The sequence below is a fragment of the Indicator indicator genome, chromosome 38 (genome assembly GCF_027791375.1).
Source record: "Indicator indicator isolate 239-I01 chromosome 38, UM_Iind_1.1, whole genome shotgun sequence".
In the NCBI taxonomy this organism is placed as follows: domain Eukaryota; kingdom Metazoa; phylum Chordata; class Aves; order Piciformes; family Indicatoridae; genus Indicator; species Indicator indicator.
The window spans coordinates 2,840,120-2,857,461 of NC_072047.1; the positions used below are offsets into that span (position 1 = coordinate 2,840,120).

The 17,342-nt window shown below is 56.7% G+C and overlaps 1 protein-coding gene across 1 annotated transcript in view; it reads left to right on the plus strand.

Moving 5' to 3' along the window:
* The window catches only part of TET3 (tet methylcytosine dioxygenase 3), a 30,174-nt gene extending 17,126 nt beyond the window's left edge, over positions 1-13,048 (plus strand). Inside the window, 8 exon segments of the mRNA XM_054396597.1 lie at positions 1,609-1,699; positions 2,631-2,724; positions 4,433-4,641; positions 5,281-5,431; positions 8,215-8,304; positions 8,404-8,541; positions 10,264-10,600; positions 11,337-13,048. Of these exon segments, the coding sequence (XP_054252572.1) occupies positions 1,609-1,699; positions 2,631-2,724; positions 4,433-4,641; positions 5,281-5,431; positions 8,215-8,304; positions 8,404-8,541; positions 10,264-10,600; positions 11,337-13,048 (2,822 nt within the window).
* The last annotated feature ends 4,294 nt before the right edge of the window (positions 13,049-17,342 follow it).

A 17,342-nucleotide genomic window follows, 5' to 3' on the forward strand; every position in this document is an offset into this window, starting at 1 on the left:
GGGCTGCCTCAAGCAACCTTTGCTTCCTGACCTGGCACCTTTGTCCCCCAGAAGTTCCTGAGGGGATTGCTGCTGGGCAGGTGCAGGAGGTGGTGTTGGCAGGGCTGTAGGTCCAGAGTCCTTATCCCATGCCTTAAGCATCCTCCTATAGCCTTCTCCTGGATCTTCAGCATCCTTACTTGGCTCCTGCATCCTTCTCACCCATCTCAAGCATTCTTCTCCTGGATCTTGAGTATACTTCTCATATAGCCTCAGCATCCTTCTCCTGTAGCCTCAGCATCCTTCTTGTGTAGCCTCAGCATCCATCTCCTGTAGCCTCAGCATCCTTCTTGTGTAGCCTCAGCATCCTTCTTGTTTAGCCTCAGCATCCTTCTTGTGTAGCCTCAGCATCCTTCTCCTGTAGCCTCAGCATCCTTCACCTGTAGCCTCAGCATCCTTCTCCTGTAGCCTCAGCATCCTTCTTCTGTAGCCTCAGCATCCTTCTCCTGTAGCCTCAGCATCCTTCTCCTGTAGCCTCAGCATCCTTCTCCTGTAGCCTCAGCATCCTTCAGCTGTAGCCTCAGCATCCTTCTTGTGTAGCCTCAGCATCCTTCAGCTGTAGCCTCAGCATCCTTCTTGTGTAGCCTCAGCATCCTTCTTGTGTAGCCTCAGCATCCTTCTCCTGTAGCCTCAGCATCCTTCTCCTGTAGCCACAGCATTTGTCTCCCTTTGCCCCAGTATCGATCTCTTGTAGCCCCAACATCCTTCACCAGTAGCCCAAACATCCTTCTCTAGCAGCCCCAGCATCCTCCTATAGCCCCAGTGTGCTCTTGTAGCCCCAGCATCCTTGTCCCATAGCCCAATATCCTTTTCCAGTAGCCCCAGCCTTCTTCTCCAGTACCCCAACATCCTTATTCAGTAGCCCAAACATCTTTTTCCAGCAGCCCCAGCATCCTTCTCCAGTAGCCCAAACATCCTTCTATAGCCTCAGCATCCTTCTCCTCTTGCCCCAGCATCCTTCAGCCTCTCTCCCACACAGCAGCTCCTTCCTTGCCCAGCCAGCTCAGGACATCCCATGAGCATTCCCAATCCCTAGAGCAGGCAGATGGAGATTTCATCCCCAAAATCACCCCATGATGGAGCTGGCCCCAGTGAGAAGGGCCAAAGAGGTGCCCAGGTGGGAACTGGTGGGGAGCAGGGAATGAGGAGCGGGCTTCTGTGCTGTGCCCACCACTGCCAATCACTTCTTGGTGGAGCTCATCAATGTGCACCATGCTGGTGCCAGTCCCCCGTGCCAGGATGGAGCCCCAGTTGCTGCCAGGATGCTTGGAGGGGCTGCAGCAGTGGCTGCAGTGGTTTTGGAGTCCCCAAAGGGGATGGGTGCTAATGAGTGTGGGTCTGAGCACCTATCCCCTTGTTCCCCAGCCTCATTTTAGTGCTGGCAGCATCTTCCAGAGCAGAAAATGAAGAGTAACAACCCCCTGCCTGCAGCTTCTCTTGGGGGGAGACACCACTGAGCAACCTCTGAGTTCTGGTGCAAAAGTGCTCCATCTGGGGGGCTGGTGTCCTCTGGGGCAGCTGCCAAAGGTGCAAGCCCCCAAATGCCTGTCCTCTCTCCTGCCTGTGCAGAGCAAATTGTGGAGAAGGACGAGGGGCCCTACTACACACACCTGGGCTCAGGGCCCACCGTGGCCTCCATCCGCGAGCTCATGGAGGAGAGGTAAGGACCCTGCCCCTGTCCTGACCCATCCAGGGGGCTGGGAGGGTGAGAAAGGGCCTGTGGGGGCCTGTGAGGACCCATCAGGGTGAGTGGGGGATCAGCAAGGGGTCTGTGTGGACCCATGAGGGTGAGTGGGGGGTCAGTGGGAGGTCTGTGTGGACCCATGAGGGTGAGTGGGGGATCAGTGGAGGGCCTGTGTGGACCCATCAGGGTGAGTGGGGGTTCAGTGGGGGGCCTGTGTGGACCCATCAGGGTGAGTGGGGAGTCAGTGAGGGCCTGTGTGGACCCATGAGGGTGAGTGGGGGGTCGGCAGGGGGTCTGTGTGGACCCATGAGGGTGAGTGGGGCATCAGCAGGGGGTCTGTGTGGACCCATGAGGGTGAGAGGGGGGTATCAGTGGGGGGTCTGTGTGGACCCATGAGGGTGAGTGGGGGTTCAGCAGGGGGTCTGTGTGGACCCATGAGGGTGAGTGGGTAGTCGGCAGGGGGTCTGTGTAGACCCATCAGGGTCGGTGGGGGTTCGGTGGGGGTTCAGTGGGGGGTCTGTGTGGACCCATGAGGGTGAGTGGGGCATCAGCAGGGGGTCTGTGTGGACCCATGAGGATGAGTGGGGGGCCTGCAGGGTGAGTTGGTGGACCCTGAGCTTGAATGGGTCCTGTAAGGGTGAGTGGGGGGAGGTCCATGAGGGCAAGTGGGGTCCCATGAGGTCGAGTGGGGGTTTGTGAGAGCGAGTGGGTGCTGTGAGGATGAGTGAGGACATAAGGGCAAGTGGGGGACCTGTGGGGGACCTATGGGTACCTGTGAGGATAATTGAAGGTGTGTAGGACCCTGTGAGGGTGGGCTGGGGGCAACATGAGGGTGAATGGTGTCCTGTGAGGGGGAGTTGGGGCATGTGAAGGTGACCAGGGGCTCCTGATGCCCCTCCCCTGGCAGGTATGGTGAGAAGGGCAAGGCCATCCGCATCGAGAAGGTCATCTACACAGGGAAGGAGGGGAAGAGCTCCCGGGGCTGCCCCATCGCCAAGTGGGTGAGTGCCTGGGACAGCTCTCCTCCCATCCCAAAGTCCTCCTGCCCAGCCCCTCCCTGCCTGGGGATGAGGAGGTTCCCCCAGCCAGTGGTGGCCACAGCAGGCAGGGGCAGGATCCTCACTCTGCAGCTGGCAAGGACAAAGTGAGAGTGGAGGCCACCCCTGGGGAAACTCCCTGGGTCCTCCCAGCAGTTGCTGAAGGACACATCCCTGCCTGCAGCCCCTGGGCCACAGCTGGGGCTGTTCAGCAAGGAGAGGAGAAGGCTCTGGGGAGAGCTTAGAGCAGTCTTCTGTAGCTGAAGGGGCTCCAGGAGAGCTGGGGAGGGACTTTTGGCAAGGGCTTAGAGTGCCAGGATGAGGGACAATGGCTTTGTGTTGGGAGAATGGAGATTGAGCCTGGAGCTGACGAAGAAATTCTTGAGAGTGAGGGTGGGGAGAGACTGGAACAGGTTGCCCAGGGAGGCTGTGGATTCCCCCTCCTTGGAGGTGTTCAAGGCCAGGCTGAATGAGGCCTTGAGCAAGCTGGGCTGGTGGGAGGTGTCCCTGCCCATGGCAGGGGGTTCGGAACTGGATGATCCTGAAGGTCCCTTCCAACCCAACCCATTCTGTGAATCTATGAATGTGCCCCACCCCAGAGACCCAAAGCCCATGGGGGAGAATACAACTCAACCCCAACCCAACTCACCCCAACCCAACCCAATCCACCCCAACCCAACTCAACCCAACCCAACCCAACTCAACCTAACCCAACCCAACCCAATCCAACCCAATCCAACCCAATCCAACTCAACCCAATCCACCCCAACCCAACTCAACCCAACCCAACCCAACTCAACCTAACCCAACCCAACCCAATCCAACCCAATCCACCCCAACCCAACTCAACCCAACCCAACTCAACCCAACCCAACCCAATCCAACCCAACTCAACCCAACCCAACCCAACCCAATCCAACCCAACCCACCCCAGCCCAACCCAATGCAACCCAACCCAAACCAATCCAACTCAACCCAATCCAACCCAACCTACCCCACCCCAACCCAACTAAACCCAACCCAACCCAACCCAATCCAACCCAATCCAATCCAACCCAACCCAACCCAACCCAATCCAACCCAACCCAATCCAACCCAACCCTGCCCAACCCAACCCAACTCAACTCAACCCAACTCAACTCAACCCAACCTACCCCACCCCACCCCAACCCAACTAAACCCAACCCAACCCAATCCAACCCAACCCAACCCAATCCAATCCAACCCAACCCAACCCAACCCAACCCAATCCAACCCAACCTTACCCAACCCAACCCAACTCAACTCCACTCAACCCAACCTACCCCACCCCACCCCAACCCAACTAAACCCAACCCAACCCAACCCAATCCACCCCACCCCAACCCAACTAAACCCAACCCAACCCAATCCAACCCACCCAACCCAATCCAACCCAACCTAACCCAACCCAATCCAATCCAACCCAATCCAACCCAACTCAACCCAGCCCAACTCAACCCAACCCAGCCCAACCCAACCCAACTCAGCCAAACCCAACGCAACTAAACCCCACCCAATCCAACTCAACCTAACCCAACTCAACCCAACCCAATCCAACCCAGCCCAGCCCAACCCACTCCCCCCGCCCCCCACTCCACCCCACCCCAGCCCCCACTCTCTGGTTCTATGGTTGGGCTCCTCCATTCCCCAGGTGATCCGGAGACACAACCAAGAGGAGAAGCTGCTGTGCCTGGTGCGGCACCGGGCTGGCCACCACTGCCAGAACGCTGTCATCATCATCCTGATCCTGGCCTGGGAGGGCATCCCCCGCACCCTGGGGGACACTCTCTACCAGGAGCTCACTGACACCCTCACCAAGTACGGCAACCCCACCAGCCGCCGCTGCGGCCTCAACGACGAGTGAGTGGCTGTGCTGGCCTTAGGCTCTGCCTTTAAAACCTTCCACAGGGCTTGAACAGAAAGTGGTAAAAATGTGACTAAATCAGTCTTGGGTGTAAAAAGGAAAATAAAGATGATTCTAACCAATCCCATTGGAGAGATATCTGCCATAAGGTTTAGTTCCCCAAGCAATCTCTCTCTCTTCTGGCTTCCTGGGGCTGGGAGGTGCTAACTTTGTGCTGCTGCTGGCTTCTGCTTGACCTTGGCTGTGTTGTTTTGGCTAAGTCTAACAAAATATCTCTCTGCTTCTTTCTCTTGTCCCTCTTGTACAGGGGAGTAAGGGGGAGGCAGGGAGAGAGAATCTCTTAGCTTCCCCTGGTCTTTGGCCAGGGAGTGTCTTTGTGCTGTTTACCAACTGTAAATCCCTGTAAATATTGTAACTGCTGTGTGTGCTGGACACCTCCATTGCAGTCCACAGCAGCTTGTAGCCTTGCTTGTAAATACAGCTTCCAGTTGCTTCCAGCTGAGCTGCTCTGGCAAAGTTCACGTTGGCAGGGGTGGGGGGTGGAATTTTCAACCCACCAGAGTGGGGAGGGGGTGGGGAAGGGGCTTTGCCAGCTGCTATCCCCTGACCTTCCTCCCCTGGTGTCCCTCCCCCAGCCGGACCTGTGCTTGCCAGGGCAAGGACCCCAACACCTGTGGAGCCTCCTTCTCCTTCGGCTGCTCCTGGAGCATGTACTTCAACGGCTGCAAGTACGCCCGCAGCAAGACCCCCCGCAAGTTCAGGCTGGTGGGGGACAACCCCAAAGAGGTGAGTGACCCCAGGAGATGTAGCTCCTGACCAGAGGAGACCTTATTGCCCCCTACAACTACCTGAAGGGAGGTTGTAGCCAGCTGGGGGTTGGTCTCTTCTCCCGTGGTAGTTTTGGGCTGTGCCTTTCAAAACATTCCACAGATCTCGAGCAGAAAGTAGTAGAATGTAAATAAATCACCCCTGTGTGTGAAAAGGAAAATGATGATGGTTCTAAGCAATCCCATTGGACAGGTGTTGGGCTGGATGATCTTGGAGGTCTCTTCCAACCTGGTTGATTCTATGATTCTATAAGATTTAGTTTGGAAAACAAACTTTCTCTCTTTTTGCTTCTTTGGCTCTGGCTGATGCTTCTCCTGGCTTTGCTGCCCTTGGCTGCACTGCTTTGTTGTGATTGGTATTAACAACAACTGCTCTGCTCTTCTTTTCTCTTGTCCCTTTGTGTACAGGGGGTAGGGAGAGGAGCAGGGAGAAGCTGTTGCAGCTCCCCTGGTCTTTGGCCTGGGGGGTGGTCTTTGTGCTGTTTATCAACTGTAAATGTTTGCAAATGCTGTGTGTGTTGTACATATCCATTGCATTCCATTCCAGATTGTAGTTCTGTTTGTAAATACAGCTCCATTTGCTTCCAACTGAGCTGGTCTGGCAAAGTTAATGTTGGGGAGGGGGGAAATTCAACCCACCACATCTCCCTCACAACCAGCAACAGAACAAGAGGACACAGTCTCAAGCTGTGCAGGGGGAAGTTTAGGCTTGATCTTAGAAAGAAGTTCTTTCCAGACACAGAGACTGCCCTTTGGGATGGGCTGCCCAGGGAGGGGGTGGGGTTGACGTTCCTGGAGGTCTTTGAGAAAAGCCTGGATGAGGCACTTAGTGCCATGGTCTGGTTGATTAGTTAGGCTTGGGTGAGCAGTTGGACTTGATCATCTTGGAGGTTTCTTCCAACCTGGCTGATTCTGTGATTCTGTGTTTCTGTGATTTATCCCACCCCAGCTCCATGTTTGGCAGAGAGGGGAAGCCTGAAAATAGGATTTCTGGTGGGATTTTTGATGAATGGTACTGTACTGGATGAGGTTTTGTTCAATATCTTTATCAGCAACCTAGCTGAGGGGATTGAGAGTACCCTCAGCAAGTTTGCTGATGATGCAGAACTGGGAGGGTGGCTGACACTTCTCAGGCTGTGCTGGACAGGCTGAGAGCTGGGGGAAAGTGAACCTCATGAAGTTCAATAAGGACAAGTCCTGCATCTGGAGAGGAAGAACAGCAGGCACCAGGACAGGTTAGGACCTGCCCTGCTGGAAAGCAGCTCCATGGAGAAAGACCTTGGAGTGCTGGTGGGCAGCAAGTTCTGCATGGGACAGCAAAGTGCCCGTGGGGCCAAGAGAGCCAATGGCAGCCTGGGGGGCAGCAAGAGAAGTGTGAGCAGCAGGGCTGGGGAGGTTCTGCTGCCCCTCTGCTCTGCCCTGCTGAGACCACAGCTGCAATCCTGTGTCCAGTTTTGGGCTCCCCAGTTCAAGAGAGACAGAGACCTGCTGGTGAGAGTCCAAGGGAGAGCCATGAGGATGATTTGGGGACTTGAGCATCTCCCCTGTGAAGAGAGACTGAGAGCCCTGGGGCTGTTTAGTGTGGGGAAGAGGAGACTGAGAGGGATCTGATCAATGTCTATCAATATCTGAGGGGTGTGTGTCAAGGGGAGGAGGCCAAACTCTTTGTGGTGGTGCACAGTGATAAGACAAGAACCAATGGATACAAACTTGACAGAGAAGGTTTCACCTCAACATGAGGAGAAATCTGTTTGGTGTGAGGGTGCTGGAGGCCTGGAGCAGGCTGCCCAGAGAGGTTGTGGAGTCTCCTTCTCTGGAGACTTTCCAAACCCACCTGGATGCATTCCACACCATTCCTGGGTGATCCTGTTCTAGCAAGGGGATTGGACTGGATGATCTCTGGAGATCCCTTCCAGCCTCTGATAGTGGTACTGTGATACTGTGGTGCTATGAATTAGGAAGATGAGGGAGGGAAGAAAGGTGACCTGGTGAGAGCAGGCAGGTTCACCTTGGTGTCCCACAGCCAGGACTTGTGGTGTGACAGCAAGTGCTGGTAGGGAGTGATTCCAGTGGGATGTGTCTAGAAACCCCAGGGAATCATAGAATGGGAAGGGACCTCTGGAGATCATTGAGTCCAAACCCCTGCCAGAGCAGGGTCACCTAGGGCAGGTCACACAGGAACACATCCAGATGGGTCTTCAAAGTCTCCAGAGAAGGAGACTCCCCAATCTCTCTGGGCAGCCTGCTCCAGGCCTCCAGCACCCTCACACCAAAAATGCTCCTCTGCATGTTGAGGTGCAACTTCCTGGGTTCCAGTTTGTGTCCATTCTCCTTGTGCTATCACAGGACACACTGAGAAGAGCCTGGCTCCTTCTCCTTGACACCTACCCCTCAGATATTGATCAGATTCCCTCTCAGGCTGCTCCTCTCCAGGCTAACCAGCCCCAGGGCTCTCAGCCTTTCATCACCACACCTATGTTCCAGTCCCTTCAGCATCCTCATAGCCTCTGCTGGCCACTCTCTGGTGTATCCCTGTCCCTCTTGATGCCAGGGGACTCGTGGGTCAGACAAAAAAAAGCACAACAGGCTGGAGTCTGAGTGGCCAAAACCTCACCAGGAATTTATGCCACCTGCTTTAGGTGCTGGAGGACATTGTGGGAAGGGTCTGATGCCCCCTGCTGTGCACAGTTCCATCCCTGTTGCCAACCCCTGGGTGACATCTTCCTCTTGTCCCTGGTACAGGAAGAGCTGCTCCGGAAAAGCTTTCAGGACTTGGCCACCGAGGTTGCTCCGCTCTACAAGAGGCTGGCACCACAAGCCTACCAAAACCAGGTACTGCCCAACCCTCTTGTGCCCTTTTGGGCCAGGGCAGCAGGGTGATGCCAGGCAGGAGCTTTCATCTGAGCCAGAGCACTCTGCTCCTGCTGCCAGGTTACCAATGAGGACGTAGCCATCGACTGCCGGCTGGGCCTGAAGGAGGGGAGGCCGTTCTCGGGCGTGACAGCCTGCATGGACTTCTGTGCCCATGCCCACAAGGACCAGCACAACCTCTACAATGGCTGCACAGTGGTAAGCAGGCAGCTGGCAGGGCTTGGTGGGATCCAAACATTTATAGAATGGCTTGGGTTGGAAGGGGCCTTAAAGATCATCCAGTTCCGACCCCTCTGCCAGGGGATCAAAACTGACCCCAGCCCTCAAGGTGCAGCCTGAACCAGTGGCCAGTCCAGAGGGACAGTCACTTCCCTGGTGGTGCTTCTGGCCACACCATTGTTGACCCAAACCAGACTGGTGGTGGTCGTCTTGGCCACCTGGGCACACCCTGGCTCATCTGCAGCTTCTGTCCACCAGCATCCCCCAGGCCCTTTTCTGCTGAGCAGCTTTCTGGCCACTCTGCCCCAAGCCTGGAGTGCTGCTGGGGGTTGTTGTGGCCCAAGTGCAGGACCCAGCCCTTGGCCTTATCAAAGCTTCTGTGATTGTTCTTGGCATCAGTCAAGCCTGACCAGATCCCTCTGCAGAGCCTCCAACCCTCCAGCAGATCATCACTGCCACCCAGCTTGGTGTTGTCTGCAGCCTGGCTGAGGGAGCCTGGATCCCCTCCTCAGATCACTGATGATGTTAAGCAGAACTGGCTCCACCACTGAGCCCTGGGGAACACCACTGGTGACCACCACTGGTGACCAGCTGCCAAGTGGATTTATCTCCATTCCCCACCACTCTTTGGGGCTTGGCCATCAGCCAGTTTTTGAGTCCACCCATCCAAGCCATGAGCATCCCCAGGAGGATGCTGTGGGAAACCTTGTCAAGGGATTTACTAAAGACCAGAGGAACAACAGCCATGGCTTGGCCTCCATCTCTGAGTGGGTCACCTTCTTGCACAAGGAGATCAGGTTGGTCAAGCAGGACCTGCCTGTCATAAACCCATGCTGGCTGGGCCTGATCATCTGGTTGTTCTGTATGTGCTGGGATGGTACTCAGGATGATCTGCTCCATCAGCTTCCCTGGCACTGAAGTCAGACTGACAGGTCTGTAGGTTCCCAGATCCTCCTTCCAGCCCTTCCTGTAGATGGATATCACCTTGGCCAACTTCCACTCTGCTGGGTCCAGCCCAGGCAGCCACAGCTGCTGAGAAATGTCTGCTTCCCCCCAGCTCACCCCTCGCCTGTACTGCTCCATGGGCTTATTCCTCCGTGGTCTGTAGAGTTACCCCTCCCTCATCCATGGGCTTATTCCTCCCTGATCCCTGCACTTATTCCTCCCTGGTCTGCAGACTTACTCCTCCCTGGTCCCTGGGGCTATTCCTCCCTGGTCTGCAAAGTTATTCCTCCCTGGTCCATGGGCTTATTCCTCCCTGGTCTGCAGAGTTATTCCTCCCTGGTCCATGGTTTTGTTCCTCCCTGGTCCATGGTTTTGTTCCTCCCTGGTCCATGGGCTTACTCCTCCCTGGTCTGTAGAGTTATTCCTCCCTGGTCCATGGGCTTATTCCTCTCTGGTCCATGGTTTTGTTCCTCCCTGGTCCATGGGCTTATTCCTCCCTGGTCTGCAGAGTTATTCCTCCCTGGTCCATGAACTTACTCCTCCCAGGTCCATGGCCTTATTCCTCCCTGGTCACTGGGGTCATTATTTGTCTGACCTAAACCCTGTGGGAGGTTTCCAAATGCCAGCTCTGGACTGGTGCAGGCTGGGGGCTGCCAGCCCGAGGTGGTTGCACATCCACAAGTGGCATGAGGAGGACGTTTTGCTCCCTGCCCCACCTCCATCAGTGCCCCGCTGATGGCAGGCTGTGCTCCTCAGGTCTGCACTCTGACCAAGGAAGACAACCGTGTGGTGGGGAAGATCCCAGAAGATGAGCAGCTGCACGTCCTCCCCCTCTACAAGATGTCCAGCACGGATGAGTTTGGCAGTGAGGAAAACCAAAACGCCAAGGTGGGCAGCGGAGCCATCCAGGTGCTCACCTCCTTCCCCCGTGAGGTCCGCAAACTGCCCGAGCCTGCCAAGTCCTGCCGGCAGAGGCAGCTGGAAGCCAGGAAAGCTGCTGCTGAGAGGAAGAAGCTGCAGAAAGAGAAGCTGCTGACACCAGAGAAGATCAAGCAGGAAGCTCTGGAGCTCCCCATGCTCCAGCAAAACGCAGGTAACGGGGGGCAGAGCCGAGGTCCTGCCACCCCGAGCCATCCAAAACGCACGTGAGGAGGGGATGGGCATGTGGCTGGGGGCCTTCTTGGGGTGGTGGTGTTGAGTGCTCAGCATGTTGGGGTGCAGGGTGGCACTTTTGGGGTGCCTGGGGTGTTCTCTGTAATGGTACAGAATGGTGCTTTTGGAGTACCTTGCGTGTTCCCTGTACTGACGCAGAATGGCACTTCTGGGGTGCCTGGGATGTTCCCCTATACTGGTGCAGGATGGCATCTATGGGGTTTCTGGGGTGTTCCCCTGTGCTGGTGCAGGATGGCACTTCTGACGTGCCTGGGGACACTCCCCTGTGCTGGTGCAGGATGGCACTTCTGACGTGCCTGGGGATGCTCCCCTGTGCTGGTGCAGGATGACACTGCTGAGGTGCCTGGGGGTGTTCCCCTATGCTGCTGCAGAATGGCACTTGTGGGGTGCCTGGGGGTGTTCCCCTGTACTGGTACAGAATGGCACTTCTGGGTTGCCAGGGGTGTTCCACACTGGTGCAGTGTGGAGCTGTCACCACAGCCCAGACCATGGCTGTGAATCAGTGCCAGCACTCCAGGCGCTGCCAGGCGATGCTGAGCTCTGCCCAGCACCGTGGGGTCTTTGAGCCTGGCTGAGTTTTTTGGGGTCCTGGCTCCACGCCAGCAGCTTCCTCGGACGGCAGGTGACGGGGGGCCGTGTGTGTGCTGTGCCCACAGGGATGGCATTGAAGAGCGGGCTGCCCCCGCAGCCACTGAAACCTTCCATCAAGGTGGAGCCTCAGAGCCATTTCAACACCTTCAAGTACAACGGCAACGCGGTGGTGGAGAGCTACTCGGTGCTGGGCAGCTGCCGGCCCTCCGACCCCTACAGCATGAACAGTGTTTACTCTTACCATTCCTACTATGCACAGCCCAATCTGCCTTCCGTGAACGGGTTCCACTCCAAGTTCACGCTCCCCTCCTTCGGCTATTACGGCTTCTCCAGCAACCACCACGTCTTCCCCTCCCAGTTCCTCAATTACGGAGCGCCCGACAGGAGCGGGGGCGGCTGGGTGAGCAACGGCTACGAGAAGAAACCTGACGTCTCGGCCCTGCAGGAGGACCTCAACCACGCCTACAGCAATGCCGACTTCCCCCAGCCCGCCCCACACGGTGCCCGCAGCAAAAACCATCACCAGCGCACCTACGAGCGGGCCAACCGCTGTGCTAGCCAGCAGAAAGCGGCGGCAGCCACGGCGCACAGGACTAGCTCGGCCTCGGAGCAGGCGGCGCCGTTTGCACAGAACTGTTTCTCCAACCGGCCCATCAAGCAGGAGCCTCCAGACCCTCCCGCTGCCGTCGAGCCCCTTCCCGGCGCGGCGGCCGTGCCCGCCACCAGTTTAGCCTTGCCGGCTGTCCCGGCGCGCGGCGTTGGGGCGGAGCAGCGGTGGAGCCCCTTCAAAGCTTCTCCGGAGAGGACTAATGCGGCGGAGGGCTCGTGGAGTGCCCTGGTGCCGGGTTCAGGCGGGAGGGAGAAGCCGAGCGCCTTCGATGCCGCCGCGCAGTTGCCGCCGCCAGAGAAGCAGTGGCCAAACGTCATGGCAGGAGAGGCAGAGGCGCGCGGCTCAGGCTTGCTGCCGAAACCATGGAGCCCCTGCAAACTGGGGGAGACGGTGCTGGCCGGCACGGGCACCCCAAGCCTGCTGGGGCAGCTGGGTTTCAGCTCGGCCTTGCCAGGACTGCCTGGCTTTGCAGAGGAGCCCTGGGGCTCAGTGAAGGCAGAGGAGTGCAGGACGCCGGCGCCCAGCCCGGGGCTGCTGGAGAAGCCATGGGAGGCAGCAGTGGGCGAGAAGGGGGCTGCGGGACCCCACCGGGACAAGCCGTGGGACCCTTTCAGCCTGGAGGAAGATCTGCCGGAGAAGGCGGTGAAAGAGGAGGAAGAGGAGGATGAGGCGGAGGAGGAAGAAGAAGAGGAGGAGTGGTCGGACAGCGAGCACAACTTCCTGGACGAGAACATCGGGGGGGTGGCCGTGGCGCCCGCGCACGGCTCCATCCTCATCGAGTGTGCCCGCCGCGAGCTCCACGCCACCACCCCGCTGAAGAAACCCAACCGCTGCCACCCCACCCGCATCTCCCTGGTCTTCTACCAACACAAGAACTTGAACCAGCCCAACCACGGCCTGGCGCTGTGGGAGGCCAAGGTGAAGCAGCTGGCAGAGCGGGCCCGGGCGCGGCAGGAGGAGGCGGCGCGCCTAGGTCTGCCGCCAGACGCCAAAGCCTTCGCCAAGAAGCGCAAGTGGGGTGGCGCCTTGGCCACTGAGGCGCCCAGCAAGGAGAGGAGGGACTCGGTCCCCACGCGGCAGGCGGTGGCTATCCCCACCAACTCTGCCATCACTGTGTCCTCCTATGCCTACACCAAGGTGACAGGGCCCTACAGCCGCTGGATCTGAGACCCGGAGGTCAATCGCCGCGGCCCCAGCTTACCTCAGACCTCTACGGCAGCGCCGGAACCCGGTGCTGCTTCCTGGTGCTTTCTCCTCGGGCGTGGTGGGAGGGAGAAGAAAAACAAACAAACAAAACAAAACGCTATGAAACGAAACGAAACAACCCACAAGAAAACAGAGAAAAAAAAAAATGAAGCAAACCCAACACCACCACCACCACCAAAAAACCCACAAAACCCAAGCCACAGGAAGCGATCCCAAGACGCACACAAGGAAACGGCGAAGCCGGCGCGGGCGCATGCCGCCGGAGAGCGGTGCCTGGTGAGGAGTTGGCCAACAAAGGAAAACTTGCTGAAAACAGAGACAAACGACAAAAAGCAAGCCAAGAGGAGAGATGCTGTTGGAGGCTTTTTTTTTGGGGGGGAATCTCCGATATTTATATCTCCATGGGGTTGTTTATTTTTTTAATCCAAGCCTCGTGAGCAGAAAGGGAGAGAGGTTTGTAAGAGTCCTTTCACAAAGGAGAGGTTTTTAATTCCACTGCAAAATGCCTAATTTATTGGATTTTATTCCCTTCCCTTTTTTTTTTTTTTGTTGTTGTTGTCTCATGGCAACAATGAAGCTGAGAAAGGAGCCTACGATGAAATCTAATCGATGAGAGAAAGAAAACAAAACAATCCAACCCTAAAGACAAATAAAAACCAACCTGAAACACCAAACCAGCGTCAAGGCAAGAGGTGACTCCTGGAGGGATCGTGGTTTTCCCATCATCCCAACACGATGAACAACCGACCCATTTTTAACTTTTTTCCCCCCAAGGACCTAAAAACAACAATTTTATAACTCGAGGAGTCCTTCCTTACAGCGATGGGAGACCTGCTGGTTGTCAGCAGGACATCCCAGGACGGCTCGTCTGGCGGGATCGGCTCCGCCGGGTCGCAGCGAGCCGGCGTCTTTCCCGGCGCCGGAGACCTCAGGACATGTCCAGGCTGGGGGCTGCAACTGGGGGCTGCTGCTGCTGGGGGGTGCTCAGACTTGGAGAAGGCTCCTTTGCTGATGGCCCCAGGGGAGAGCAGCGGCGGCAGCGGCGGTGGCGGCAGCATCTCTAAAGGAGCCGACGGGACAGGAAAAAAAAAAAAAAAACAACAAACAACAAACCCACAAAAAACAGGAAAAAAAACCCCACCACCAAAACAGGAAAAAAACCCTACAAAACCAGGAAAAAAACACCACCACCACCCAACCGAACCCCAAACTGTGAATAACTCACTGGTGTTGCTCTCTGTACATCACTGTTGCTAAAGTCTGGTGCTTTCCGTCTCCGGGGGATTGATTTCTTCACGCGATCGGCTCTGGGAAGAGCGAACCCCAAGACTTGGCTGGCCAAACACACCTCCCCACCCCCCTGCTGCCGGTTCGCGCTCCCCGTCCGTTGCCGGTGTGCCGGCGCGGTGGTGAGCGCCGCCGGGGCTCGGTGCTTTTTCTTACCCCTTTTTCCCCGGGTGCCATCCTCCGGATCGCCGTTCTTCCCGCAAGACAAAAACCACCAACCCCCCACCACCACCAACCCCCAACCCAACCCAGAATCACGACGCCGACAAACAACTGCGTGGTGCTTTTTTGAACTTATCTCACTCGAGACTTCCCGCGGCGGGCGGGCAGGCAGGCAGGCAGCCGGCAAGGAGCTGCTGCCGCCGCCGCCGCCACGGTTCATCGGGAAGGGTGGCGTGGCCGAATCCGGGGTGCCGGCGTCCCCGGGGGTGGTTGTTTATTGCACTTTGAGGTGCCTTTTGGAGAGCCAGCGAGGCAGAGGCGACGCCGTTAAAGCGTGCAGAAATCACCTGGTGTTTACTGTCACTCCCCCCTCCCCTTCCCCTCCCCTCCGTCCCCCCCAAACCTTCCTTTGCGCACTGGCACGGATCAAGCAAGGATCAAAGAGCCGGAACATTGCCGTGGGGCTTGATTTTAAACCTGTAAATAGGGAAAGATTTTTTTTTTTAAAAGCACTTTCACATAGATTTAAACAAAAAAAAAAAAAGAAAAAAAGAAAAAAGAAGAGAAAAAAAAAGAGAAAAAAAGAGGAAAAAAAGAGAGGAAAAAAGAGAAGAAAAAAAAGAAAAACAAAACTTAAAAAACCAACTCCCCCCCCTTTCTTCTCTCCTCCTCTCCCCTCAAAACTCCCTTTTTATCCTCCCCGCCGACTTGAAAGCAGTTATGTTTTAAACAAGATTATCGTGGGAGAACTGTAAATACTGGCAGAATATTTAACATGCTTCGTCCGTCCTTCAGGATTAATTTTTTTTGTTGTCCTCCCCTTTCCTCTCTCTCTCTCTCTCCACCTCCCCGCCCCCCTTCCCTCCCCCCCTTTTGGTTGTTTTTTTGGTTTGTTGGTTGTTTTGGTTTGTTGTTGTTTTTTTTCCACTGTAATCTGTAAATTCACCCACATCGGACAAGGAAACTCAACGGAGCTCTTAAACCGCTTTGCTCCCACCCAAGAGCGTATCGGGATTGGAAGAGTAAAGGGAGGGGGTGCCCGCGGGTGATGCCGGTGCCAGCTTGAGGACCTGATTGTTGGTGACGTGGTTCTGAGGGTGACAAAAGGGACCTGGCTGATCCCTGCTGGGCCGGATTCGGGTGCCGGCTCCGCTTTGCGTCTCCCAGGCACCCCTCTTGGCTGGCTGTGGTGGCAGGGGGCGGAGTGGGGGTTGCCTTGCGAGCTTCGCCTGGGTGGGTTTAAAATTGGAGGACCAAGGGAGAAGGTTTGGAGGAGGCGAGGGTCTGTGTAACCTGTCTGAGTCCTGCTTCCTCGGAGGAGTTGATTTTGGTGCAGGGAGAGAGCTGGGGGGCGGGGAGGGGGGAGGTTCTGTCTGGTTGCGGCGGGTTCGAGCCGGGGGCAAGTGGGGAGCCGCCGGTGCTGCCGCCGCGGCGGGGTCGAGGAGCCAGAACTGCTGCGGTCTCTTACTTTTTTACACTACATGAACGTTCTAACCTACCTCAAATCTCAGTCATGACAAATTAGCACGCTTCAGACTTCTACGAAAACTCGAAATCTATGCACAGCTCTTTTACCCCTTGCTGCTGAGGCTCTTCCTCAAGCGAAACCTTTTCCCTTTCACCCTTTCCCGGCGGCCGCGCTCGTCCCACCCGTGCCGAAGCCAGGGGAGGGGTCGCGGCGTTCAGGGGGCGACTTGTTTGTGTGTGTTGGGGGTTCGGGTTGCGGGGTGGGGGGGAGATGTTTTTAATCGCTTCGGGGTAGGACGGGGGGGACCTCACTTTGCAGCAGGTCGTGGCCACAATGGTGCTAGAACAACGCCCGCGGTTGAGAGCTCGGCGCGGGGAGCCCCAGCAGGCTCCTGCCACCCCGCTTCGGTTTGCCGGCCGCGATGCTTCGCCTCAGGTGGGGAACAGGGGGAGAAACGTTTTGGGTTTCCCCCTCCCTATCCTGAGATCGTCTCGGGATGAGGCACGGGGAAAGGAGGAGGAAAGCAGAATCCCTGAGGTGCCTCAAAGTTGCTGATTTATTATTATTTTTTTTTCCTTTTAATACGGAGTGTTGCTTTGTGGGCTCTCTAAGGTGTATTTTTATCACGTGAAATCTTCTACTACAAACGGTGCTAACGGTGTTTTAACGAACTGTCCCCCCGCTTCTGCCCGGCTCCACCTCGCCGAGGTGCTGCTCGCTGGGTGTAAGAGACCAGGGACCCAAGGTGCAACCGCAGAAGGCAGGGTGGGGGTTGGGATTTTTACCGGAGCGACAGTTTGGAAGCCTCCCGGATGCCGCTGGGGTTTATGCAAACTGAGATCGGGGCCGCGGCGCCGGCGTCCCCTCAGCTGGGTTGATGATGGAGCCGTTCCCCTCCGGGCTAGGGTGCTGTGCACCGACGTGGTGCTTGGGTGTGGTGCTCAGCCACAGGTCATGGATGTGGTGCTTGGGTGAGGTGCTCAGCTGTGGTGCTCAGCCACAGATCATGGATGTGGTGCTTGGGTGAAGTGCTCAGCTGTGGTGCTCAGCCACACATCATGGATGTGGTGCTTGGGTGAGGTGCTCAGCTGTGGTGCTCAGCCACACATCATGGATGTGGTGCTCAGATGTGGTGTGTGGGCACCGCAGGGGTGTGTGAAAGTGATGTTCAGGCATAATTCTTGGCCACAAATCATGGATGTAGTGCTCAGCCGTGGTGCTCAGCCATGGTGCTGGACCAGGGGGTAATGAACATGGTGTTCAGGCATGGTTCTAGGCCACAAATCATGGATGTGGTGCTTGGGAATGGTGCTCAGCCATGGTGCTTGGATCTGGTTT